A 12,526-nucleotide genomic window follows, 5' to 3' on the forward strand; every position below is an offset into this window, starting at 1 on the left:
CCTATAAATATTCTTAGTCTATAATTGCCCGTACTTTGTACCGGAAATCCGAGTTTCCTGGAGGAAAAACCTGGTCACTGCCGTATGAGACCAGCTAACTCACCTTCAATTGAAAAGACCCCATAAAAGGGTCTTCGCGTCCTAAACGGGATTCGAACTCAGGTCTTTCCAACTAAAGGCTTCACTATACCTTCCGAGCAGCGGAGGCTCTTATAAAAATTATTAAAAATAATTAAATATAAATACAGATTTATATTTAAATATAGATTATGTAGAAGCGAATATATAGAATAATATAAGATTGAATAAATATACGAGTATATCGACATATAAATGCATATAATATAAATGTATAGCTGGGTGCCAACATTAATTACATTAAATACGCTGATGATATCATTATTCTAGCAGATTCTAAACCACAGATAGAAAAAATTATTAATATTTTAAATGACTCCTGTAAAACTTATGGTTTGAAAATAAATCTTCATAAAACAAAAATAATGAAGATAGGTAGAGAAGAAGAAAATCTACCCTATAATATAAAATAAGCTTTTTTTGTAACGTTTTTGTGTCACGTTTTTTTTTTTGTCAAGTTATTTGAAACATTTGGAACTCAGGGCTACCCTGAGTGTCGAGTCTTCAAAATTCGAGTCATTAGATTTCAAGGAGAACTGGTCTACCAGTCCGGAACTCGGGGAGTTGGGCGCCGCAGACGCCAGGGGGGGGGGAGGACCCCCCCTTTCGAGTCTTCAAAATTCGAGTCATCAGAATTCAAGGAGAACCGGCCTACCAGTCCGGAACTCGGGGGGGTTGGGCGCCGTTCCCCCCTAGTATTGCTATAAATACTCGAAAATTACCGAAAATAAAACATTCATTAACTTGTTGGAACAAGTTAATAAATATGTTTATCTTGGCAGTCTTATATCTAGTAACCTCAACAATATGGAAACAGTAAAACACGGGCTAAACCTAGGTTGGACCAACATGAATAAACTAAACAAAATATGGAAAACTAAAAAAAATCCTAACAAGTCTAAAATTATATAAAACAATTATCATCCCATCAGCTACTTATGCTTCAGAAGCCTGGAGATTAACTCAACAACCAATCAAGAAACTTCGAGCATTTGAAATGAAATGCCTCAGAAAAATTAATAACACCCACTGGATGCAACACAAGACTAATGATCAAGTCAGAATAGATTTAAACTTCCCAGATGATATAATAGATGCAATCATTAAGCATCAACTGAGATGGTTTGATCACATCCAGAGAATGGCCCCTCATAGACTGCCATATTTATATGGATATATAGGAAGTAAAAGACCTAGAGGCAGACCAAGAAGTACTTGGATAAAGTTGCTGAAAGAACATTCCCATCTGCCCAGCTATAGTTGTGATCTAGATGGCTAAAGATCGCGATAAGTGGAGAACCTTTCTTCTTAGTGGACTCAACCCGTTATCAAGCGGATGAGATGATGACAGATGCATATTATATATGCATTTACATGTCTGTGAAAATTATTATTCATGTATCATAAATATTTGTCTTTAATGATAAACATAATAAAAACCAAAACTGGTTTTTATTATGTTTATTTATTATATTTATAAATTCTGTAAAATAAAATTACTTATTTTACAGAATTAGGCCATTGCTGCTTTACAATGTTTTCGTGGGTGGGACTATCTTAACAAAAACAGGGAGACTTATTTATATTTATATATATCCACCGTAGCTCAGTCAGTATAGAAGAAGACCTTTGGTCGGAAACACCTGGTTCGATTCCCGTCAGTTACGTGAGGAACCTTTATCTGGTCTCTTTCGACAAAAGGTGAGTTAGCCGGTTTCATACGGAGGTAAGAGTTTTTTCACCCGGAAACTCGGGTTTTTCGTCCCCCAGAGCAGGCAAACTGGCTCCGTGAACACACATAGATTACAGTCATGAATACGTCTCCGCCATATGCCAGTCCCGAGCCTGAATAAAATTGGGGGAGTTGGGGAAAGCAATGGTGAACTGAACTACCCTGTAAAAATCACACCAAGAACAGTTTGTGGGCAATGCCTACTAAGTCACCTACCGTCGAAACCTGGACCAGGATATATGACTGCTTGGAAAGAAATCATCCCATGGACAAGTTGCTATGTAACGAGTCACATGTTTGTAGCCAGCAAAAATTGGAGAAATACGATGCTCTCAAGTCAGTGCAACTGTATCCTAGTGAAATGGCAGGTAAAAGGAACCAAACAGAGTTTGAAAGAGGCGTTGATAATCTAGAAAAGGTGCTCTACAGGCCAAACATTTCAAGCCGCTTCAGGCTTGTAAGAAGCAGGACTATGGTTCCGCTGGGCAATGAAATTCATCGTCCACCTAACTAAATTTCACAAAACATCTATTCCCATGGTGGGATTCAAATCCACAACGTGTTGGTCGGAGAGTAGATACTCTACGTACTTTAGACTAGATTAAATGAGAAGTAGCCCAGCGTGGAACTAGAGCCCACGATCGCGATATTATGAGCTTCTTGCTCTATCGAGTGTGATAGCCAGTTTAAAATTATTAATACATCTTTTAAATGTTGCTTCTATGTGCCACTTGGTACAGTTTTTGCATTCTAAGGCATATCTGCATACATTGAAAAACATTGTTTTTAAAGAACAGTTGCTCCAAATGGTAACAATCATAATATGGAATACCTACACAGAAAGAGTAGATGATAAAAATTTGTAAAACTACTACATTTCCATGTATAATTTTCAAAATTTGTGAAGTTTTATTAACAAAGACAGGAATGTTTAGATGACACCATATGTATTTGAAAAAGAGAGACACAGAAAGAGACTGCCTATGCAGCATTCAAGTTAAATGTCAACCTAGTTGGTTGAGTGGGTCTTCGCGCTGCAATCAACTGGTTGGAAGTTCCAATTCATTGTAGGGATGAATATTTTCGCCATGTTTAGGTGACACTCGCTGTGAGACCATCACTCTTATTGGAGAACTGTAGTGGTTTGATAAAGTTTCTGAAGCAGGGTTTCACAATTATCTAATCCTCTGCTCACATTATCCCTGCTTTATTAGATGTATAATTATTGGAGGCTAACTTTCTGGCAAGTGCTACTGAGAGGCTATGGCTTTTTAATCTTAGACGGACTGAGTATGCTATCAAAATGACATTTATATTATGGAAAAGTATGTTAAAGAACTATTTTAATTGCTGATTTACGGTTAATCCGTAATCCGAAAAGAAAGAAAAGCCACATTGGTGGATCATCCATTGTTATCTGATTTCTACCGTACCATGTATCTAGAGACAGAGGATCAACTGTCTGGATGAGGATCATCAGTTTAAATTTGTTATAATCCTTAGAATTCTCAAGAATAGTATTAACTATCATCTCTGGCAGACCAAGGAAATGGCCAATGATCGCTCGTTCAAAACTTTGCATTCGCGGAATAATAGCTATCTTAACATCCAGTCCATAACTAGTAGGCTTTATTTTACTCACAAGAGCTGCCTTATCAGTTCTTTCAAGTATTGTAGCATAATAATATCCAAAATAAAAAAAAATAATGTAAATCTAAGCGAAACCGTTATGTAGTTATGAACTTACGAGAGAAACAAAGAACAAAAAAGCTGTGACTTGAGTGAACAGTACTGAGAGAGGGGAGTGAGTTGAAGATGTAGAGAGGAGGAGTGAAATGACTTGGAAACGATGCAAATATAGGGTCATTTTGTGTTTACGAGGGGAGGGGATCTGTAAAGTTCTAATAAATACCTAGAACAAAAATGATATTAAATCAACTGATATAACCACAAGAAAGAGCACACGAGATATATAAGAATATAAGTTACCTTCATAACTCTGCTACTGGTATGTTCTTTCTTGTGGTGATATCATTTTGTTCCCAGATGTTTACCAGAACTTCCCAGACCACCTGGTATATCTTCAAATTGTAGGTTACCAAAGTGCTGAGACTCGGCTAATGAAGATTTATATAGTGAAAACACCTGAATATGGTGATAACCTTTCGTGGGTGAGATTCATATTAAAATAATGGCGGGGGGAATGTTTATATTTACGTAACATGGAAATAAATCTCTTTGTAATTATCATAAGGGACATCATTTTTTTTCGTCTTTTTATCTTAGTTGAATGCATCTGAAATAAATATTTCAATAGGAAATAGTGACATTTCTTAAAAATTCTTAAACGTTTCCACGATGCATTGATAATTCATGGAGATATTAAGCCATGTTCAATTCAGGAAGCCTAAAGAATATTATAACATTTTATACTTCTTTCTCACATTAAAGTCATTAAGGACAAAAAAAAACTAATAAAAAAACAAATTCGTCCACAATTTTGATGCATTAGCCAGTTGCATCTGCTTAGCAGAACAATTCAACTATTTAACCTCTTACAACACGTTTTCTTGTAGTGGTAGATGGCTTTTATGTCTGCATCTTAAACAGTGCTTCCTGTATATAGGGAGTGTCTGTTCAGTATCCTTTCCAGAACATCGTTAATTACTACTTTAATCACCGCTCGAATAACAGTCATTATTTTTGCTGCTTTTAGTAACCGTTTATTTCATCATCTGGGCGTATGTGAGTCGATTACATTATCTACCGACTGCTCGAGCCAGTTAATTGTCGAGGTTTCATTTCATGCAGTGTTCTTCATTATGTTGCTCGATAGCTAACCAGGGAGGAGCAAATTTGCCACATTTACAAGTAGGTTAAAACTAGTAGTTGGCGAACTAAGCTATCTTGCAGCGCGCGAACGGCGTCAATTTGCTCCTGTATTGGATTTCAAGCTGATAAGAGTTCCGTTCCCCCCCCCCCCCCTTTTATCGTACATTTCAAAAGCAAAAACATTCAGAACTCTGTACTTTAACTCAGATGCTGGATCACACCTGCTTAAAGTTCTCTGAATGGAAAACACCTGCACTCATTGCCGACCCGTGACATTATAATTTAAACAAGTTTTTCTTGTCCTCTTGTAAGTACAAAGTACACAGTATCAGGGTAGATTATAATAGTGCATTCTAAAGGATCCACAGTATGTTTTCAGCCTAGATGATTATTACATTACATCTAGAGATAAATGCGTGATCAAAGCATTAGGTCTTCGTATAGTTATTCATTGTTGATCCTTAAAGTATGTTAGGTAGTAGTGGTGTCCTTATCTCCCGATCACCATATTTTTGCCTTTAGTTTCTGATTAAAATACTATGAACTTAATTTTAATTTCTAAGACACCAATAATAAGTTAAGTGTCTTAGATTCTCAACTGCCACTATATGATGCGTGTACTTACACCTTTCTTTAATGTTCAAAATGTTTAAAAAATATTCAGAACTACGAGTTCTTACCTCATATTCTTCCAAGCGTTTTTGGTTTTTGTGGAAAACCAAGGTATTCGAGTTTTGCAACCAAAAGAACGATTATTCAAGCTCCATTTATCTAACAGCAATAACGTTACCACACATTTGAAGAAGGAGAGAGTCTCTGCGCTACACTTACATACACAGGTCGTAAAATATGCACTTGCACATAAATATGCAACTACTATTACGTGCTGGATTAGGCAATGACGGATACAAAGTTCTCAAACAGCATACTGTTCAGTTAATAAATATTCAATGATGGTTATCATGAATATACAGTAATAAATGCCAAAAAAAAAGTATAACGAGACGCTGAAACATCGTATTTCAGATTCACACTTTTTTTAAAGGTGAACTGCTAGCATTGATATATTTAAGGGTGCCACGTGGTCAGATCCCAAACCTGTTCAAGTTTTGCTTTTGATCACAAGTAGTTCGAACTACTTTGTTAGTTGTAGTTGATTTTTTTGTTTTCAGTATCTGTTGAAATCATAAATGAATAGCTGAAACAAAATTTAAACGGAATCAGTATTATAAGTCTTCTTCCCTAGGTATTAATATTCTTGAGGGGGGGGGGGTGATATCTGTGTTGGTATAAGAATTAGGCGTTTGCAATTAGTGGGATAACGTTAATATTTCTTATTAGTTTACAGTCTCTGATGTGTTTGTACCTATTGATCACAATAGACTTTATGCTATTACTGCCCTTGGCCCAACGGAATCTTTAACTTTACTCTCAAGGAAACAGCAGCTAATATCATTATCTGTCCCTCCGGCAGATCCATAGTGCACCACCTGAGATGTTTGTCCTATTCGAATGATGTTTACGATTAAAGCAACCTAAATGTTTTGTTTTTTTTTCCTTTTTCATAAGGAAATATGGACGAAGTAACTAAGGCTGTGAAATCAGGGTAATATGTCTATTAATTGCGTATGTTCTTTTGGCCGGTTTGTCTGTTTTGCGAGAAGAATCAAATCCGTGTTTTAGATAAGAAAAATTCTTTCATATCCGGATCATTCATTTAAAAGGGAAAAAAAAAGTTTTTTTTTTTTTTTTGCATCCTATAAGAGATTCCAACCCAGATGTAGAAGTAGCAGGGTTTTTTTTTCCCTCATAGACACCTCCATTTTTTTTTTTTTAAATCACGATAAAAAGGAAAGTGTTCAGAAGAACATACTTAACAGTAAAATAATGTCTCCATAGTTTCACAGTTGCTCTGGCTATAATTCAAACCAGACCAAACCAAATCAAAATCCGCCTGTTCATTAGTCCGTATAAAACAGTGCTAGAACGGATGAACAGATGAGGAAATTTAATATTTTAAAAAAATTAGAAAAATGTCGAAAATGTTTACATTTTTTTGTTAAAATCAACTTCGGTTTTTACACAGAAACCGAAATGTGGTTTCATTATGCCCGGAATGCGAATAACATCACCGGACGGAGTAACGCACGCAATGGAGATATCCTGAAGCTGGCGAATTCTTCTTCCTCTTGATATTAATTTTGCTTATTACTGAAAGTCTTGCCTTTTGTTTATTAAGGAATAGTTGTCAAATCGTTAACTAGTCGTTGCCAGTCTGGTTGACCGAGTGGTTCGCATACGAGTATCCGCTCTTCAACTGGCTGTCGGTTCTAATCTCGCTCTATGTCTTTAGGTTATAAAGATTTACAAAAAAGTAATAAAAACATTTTAGCTCACTAGTGGTAAGAATATAGTTACACTAAAAAAAATTTTTTTTAAATCCTTCCTACCGGAAAATACGTAGTTTCGCAGTTATGGATCTTCAGTATAACTTTTTCATCATGACATTCGTTCTTAAACAAGACCCTTCTTTTAGTAACATTCATGCAAGCGAATTTCACATTAATTCAAAAATAGTTCTTTCATGAATTTTTAAATTTTATGAAAATTTAAAAATTGCCTGGGGACTGTTTGAATCTCATCGAATCTCATGTGGAATGCTGTCACGCGGTCGACACAGTATTTCGCTTGGTTGTTGATCTCAAGGACGTTATTCTGTCTGGTTGGCTCAAAATGCATTAGGACACCTTCCGTCGGAGTCAATGACAGGAAAATACACTCACGAGCCAAAACATTATGACCACTACATGCAACCAGATTGTACAGGTGGCCGTAAACAGGTTGGTGATGACGGTATCCTGGTAAAAGGATAGTTCTCATGGACATCACCGGATCCTCTTATCTCCACTGAACACACTTTGACCTCTAATTCTTACCTGGGGACTGTTTCGGACCAGGTATTACTTACCCTGCATAGTGACAATGTGGCTGGATGGATATGGAGTCATCCATCAAGACAATACCCCATGTCTCAAGGTTTGCATTGCGCAAGCAAGCATGTTCCGAAGAGCATATCTAAGCATTCCGTGTGCTCCTTTGGCAGCCCAATTCTTTTGATTTGAACTCATCGAATCTCATGTGGAATGCTGTCATGCGGTCGACGCAAGATTTCGCTTGGTTGCTGATCTCCAGGATTATTCTGTCTAGTTGGTTCAAAATGCCTCATGACACCTTCCGTCGGAGTCAATGACAAGACGGGTGCATGTGGTTATCTATGCCAGAGGAGGCCTGATACGGTGGTCATAATGTTTGGATCATGAATGCATATAAGTGAATCGACGCTTTAAGGATCAACTGGTGACGCTTAATAAGTTTCCACGTGTTCCTAATTCCAGCTGGAGCGAACTTATTGTTCATTCATGAAAAAAAAATTTCTAAATTTTGAAAACGTTCACACTGTGATAAATTTTTATATCTCTCTTTACAAACAGAAATTCTCTCACGACACCAGATAATTTCTTTCTCTCTCTCTCTTTCTCTATATATCGCATGCTTATCAGTTGACCGCTAGAAACTTGTAGATATCACCTGATTAACTTCATAGCAATCCACCTTCGTGTGTATGTGTGCAGCAGAAATGCAAACGATGTGCTGTTCAACACGTCCAAACAGCTGGATTTGTTCAGCGTCATGATAAGGGAGCTATCAGCATGCACGCAATGCATTACACCGACCAAAATGGAACATCCCGTTTTGGAAGTTCTAAATGGAATATTCATAACAGGAAGGTCGCACGTAAACATGTAACACGCTTTTGTGTGTGTGCGTGAATTAACTTTGCATGATGTGTACCGAACGATGCACGAAACAGGATTACAACCACGATGGAATTTCTTCTGAGGAAAAAGAACACTTCGGTGTATCCTTGGATATATGGGAACCGTGATTATTCAACAGAGATAGACGGGAAAGAGAGAGGAAAAAACCACGTGCTCTCTGACCAGCAAAAGTTTAGCAGAGGTACGATCTCCTATAAAAGAACTTTGAGTGGTAATTGCATTTAGTGGACTAATACATGCACAGAAGAACGCTGCTAATACCTAACGGATTTGAATTTTATCAGCCTACCACCTGCTTTCATTCCATACCCCCCCCCCCGTTATTTTGAAAAAGAGTTGGGAAGATCTTTTGGAGTTTTTAACGGGACAGTCAGCAACACAATTTCGAAGTGTCCTAAATATACAAAACTAATTTAACATTTTATTTCATTTTTAAATATTAACATACTATAATATAAATACCGGACAACTTTATCATTATTATTTTTTTAAAATTGAGATTCTATAATCGTAGATCCAGCCAATGGATGCAATGTGCATCCTTTAGTTGCAAATGATTTAGGTTCGACATAAGGTATATTTCTTCAAAATAAAACTGCTTTTTTCTACGAAGCTGAATTAATTAGTCCCAAAAGCAGAAAGAAAGATTCTACCTCCGGGATAATTCTGGTTTTTCCTTCTTTAAAATGAATCTTACCAGAAAGCATCTAGTGAAGTCGGAGAACAATATGGCGTATAATGTAGCCGCTACTGCTGTCATGAAATTAGGATATTGGCCTGGAATAGTCTAAGGGATAGAAGGACATAAGTCTGTGCCAGAGATTGCCTAGGTAGGACCTCAATTATGAATTTAATATCAAAATATGATTTGTTGAGAAAAATATCCTTAACTTGAATTTCAAAGCGAAAACAGAAACCTAAGGTAAGAAAGCACTTACGTACGTGGTCAAAGAGTAATTTAGAATTATCCTCCTACTTACAGTAATTAACCGAATTCTCTATACCTGGAGGCATTGCATTCTGTATGGATATCAAAGCATTAAGATTGTGAGAGATTGGAATCACTGATAACACTTTAGGGGTGGATTTACTATCGATGCGTATTAGTTTGAATTTTCAGGAAAAAAAATTACAATATCCAACACTTTCTGCAGGTATTTCCGTACATCTGTTATAAATTGCATTTATAACACATGTCAGGATTTAGTTTTGTCAAACTGGTCATGGAGAGGGGGGGAGGATCAAATTAAATAGTAAAGATCAGTAACAATTAGAGTTATCTTACGAGTGTATCCTAAAAGTGAATATTTTTACCCGTAAAATAAGCCTATATTTTGGGATTTTATTTAAAATTTAATAAAAACTTATGGCTATTTTAATAAATAAGTATACCGATGTAACGATCGGAGGATATAAATTATCTCGATCAATATCTCTCAATGTTCTTTAGCTGACTCTGCCATTCAGACTGAAAAGAATTTGCAAACACCACGACGGTGTTACAAATTAAAATGATAAAATATCTTTCTATCCCTTAGATCTTCTGATTCCTATTTTTAATTTCTCACACGCCATCACTCTGGTGCATGCGAAGATTTGCAACTACTGATAATTATTAGCGTTGGTGTTCTACTAATTATTCCAAGATTTTATATAGTAGTAAGTTATTAATGCTGCATATGTTTTCATTCTTTTTTTCCCCTGTCCGTTTATTATATGCTCTCTGTGTTACACTTTGTAATGTTTATTCTGATTTAAACGGAATATCTTTATGACATTACAAAATGTATTTATTTTTCAAATGAAACAAAACAATTGTTTTATTAATACAACTAGAATACTATAAAAAGTAACACAGAGTGGATCGGGTCTCCACAAGCTGTGAAGAATTTGAACACCACGGCATGGATGGTTGTGAATGCCGTTATGTGTGAAACCACCATGCTTACTGGAGATAAGCAAGGTGGTGGTTTTAATTAGCTTCATTGAAATTGTTTCAATTAGTTCGATGGTAGTTTCTTAGTTTAAAAAGAGTGCTAGGTTTGGTCTCTAGATTTTATCATTCCCATGATACTGATATATGACAGCTCTGCAAACTTGCGAAAAAAAATTGCGAAAGAAAATTGCGCTGATGAATGATTTTGAAAAAAAGAAAAAAAAATGTCGGAATCGTGAGCTAAATTTATAAAATCGAAATTATTCTTACGATCGATATGTCCTCATGCTAATGCAGTAGGAAGAAAATTAAGATACTCCAAGCTCATTTATCTTCCCCTAAATCTATAAGTATTCTTCACTGATGGATGTACGCGATTCGATGTCTGAAATGACCTCTCTGTAAATTGATTCACATAAGAAGAATAATATACTGGCGGAAAAATAAAAAAAAAGAAAGAAAGAAGAGTATAATGTACCTTTAGGTAATCTTTGAAAGAAGTTACAGAACTATCAATAAAATCCGCTTTAGTCGTAGTGAGCTTACTAAAAGTAAATTGATGTATTTATGTGCCGATAAAATCCTATTAAATGAATGTTCATGAAAATCGATTTCGGCAGTATCTAAAAAAAGCTAAATCGTAAATGTCTGTCAACAAATCGAAAGTGAAGTAACGACATAAGTCTTTACTTCATTGTCGATTTATTGAACAGGCATTACGTAAGAGAAGAGTAAGGGAAGTCATGATTTACATTTTACGTAAAGAATAGCAAATCAGCTGTCTTTTAAATATTCAAATCAAACAGATATCACTTTGAGAATCAAAAGATATAACATGTATTTTTCAACGCATTTAAATCAGTTGCACAGCACTGCTTACAGAAAAGTGTAAATTATAAAAAAATCTCATAAACTCCATCTTGCGTAAAACTGACTATTGCCGTATTCACTGTTTTAATATATTTTCAAAAAAATAAAATAAAATATTCATTTTATTTTTTTAATGTTTATTGTTTTAATGACTTATATAGATAACCCATTTGTAAACTTATTACGATAGAATTTATTTTATTACAATATATCACTCCCACAGATGAGAGGCTGCAAGGCCTATAACACATCAAACGAATATGGTGGCCAGGATCAAAAGAAAGTTATCTGTTAATATTTTTCTTGAAGAGCTGGAGGTTGTAGTCTTTGGGGAAGAGTGAACACTCTTCTTCACGGAGATTTTTTCCCAGTCACAGAACCAGGGTAGACGAAATGAAAGATGAATGGGAGTAGCAGCTGAATTGCCGACTCAGTAATTAGTAATTCAACTCTAAGAGGATGTTCAGCAACTGTTGCTTGTGTTATTGTAGGTTTTTAAGCTTAGCAGGAACAGAAGACATAATGGATATCAGTTTTGCTGATTAGCTCCCGTAGATATCTGTAGAAGATATGCATCGCAAAAACTGACCGTTCTCTCAAGAAGTGGCTGAAGAGAATATGTGAAAGAGGAGATTGTCAGTTACTCCAACTGCCCTCTTCAGGGTAGTATCAAGAATTTTTAGAGAGATTTTTGTTGTACCACTCCAAATGTAAGAGCAGTATTCTACAATGGGGCGGACTTGAGATACCTAATTGTTTTCTTTTTAAGATAAGGATGCTAAACTTATGTCTTTGCGCCAAGAAACACCAGTCAGTCTCAGGCAGTCCGAAGAGAGAAATATGGACTTGACTGTTAAGCTGACAGTTATCAAATGTAAGGGGAAAATAGTTATGGTTTTTTTGTTTGTTAGCCCATTCAAAGAATTGGTATGAAGATCAGCGGTACTGATTCTAGATGATCTTGAAGTATGGTTGAGGACTGAATGGGTTTTCGTAGGAAATAGGAGAAATGGAGAGTACTATCATCAGCAAAACGGTGGACAAAGTTTGAGTTTCGTAAGAGGAGACCGTTTATGTTTATAACCAAGAGGATAGCAGAAATAATAGAGTCCCGTGGAACATCTGCATTAATAAGGAAAATCTGAAACGAGAACACCCTCCATCATTACAGGCAGCGAG

At 35.9% G+C, this 12,526-nt stretch overlaps 1 protein-coding gene across 2 annotated transcripts in view; it reads right to left on the bottom strand.

The window, feature by feature from the left end:
- LOC150109128 (rho GTPase-activating protein 20-like) overlaps positions 1-12,526 on the bottom strand; it is a 166,334-nt gene that overhangs the window by 144,974 nt on the left and 8,834 nt on the right. The window contains exon 1 of one of the 2 annotated variants that reach the window (XM_090411719.1): positions 5,383-5,514. The exons of the other annotated variant lie outside the window; for it this stretch is intronic. Coding sequence (XP_090267845.1) covers positions 5,383-5,387 — 5 coding nt within the window. The 5' untranslated portion in view covers positions 5,388-5,514. Of the gene's footprint in view, positions 1-5,382; positions 5,515-12,526 lie in introns of those variants that run through there. 2 annotated transcript variants of the gene reach the window in all.

This window comes from Typopeltis vanoorti, chromosome 2, assembly GCF_054136105.1.
Source record: "Typopeltis vanoorti isolate ZY-2024b chromosome 2, IOZ_Tvanoo_1.0, whole genome shotgun sequence".
NCBI classification, from domain to species: Eukaryota; Metazoa; Arthropoda; class Arachnida; order Uropygi; family Thelyphonidae; genus Typopeltis; species Typopeltis vanoorti.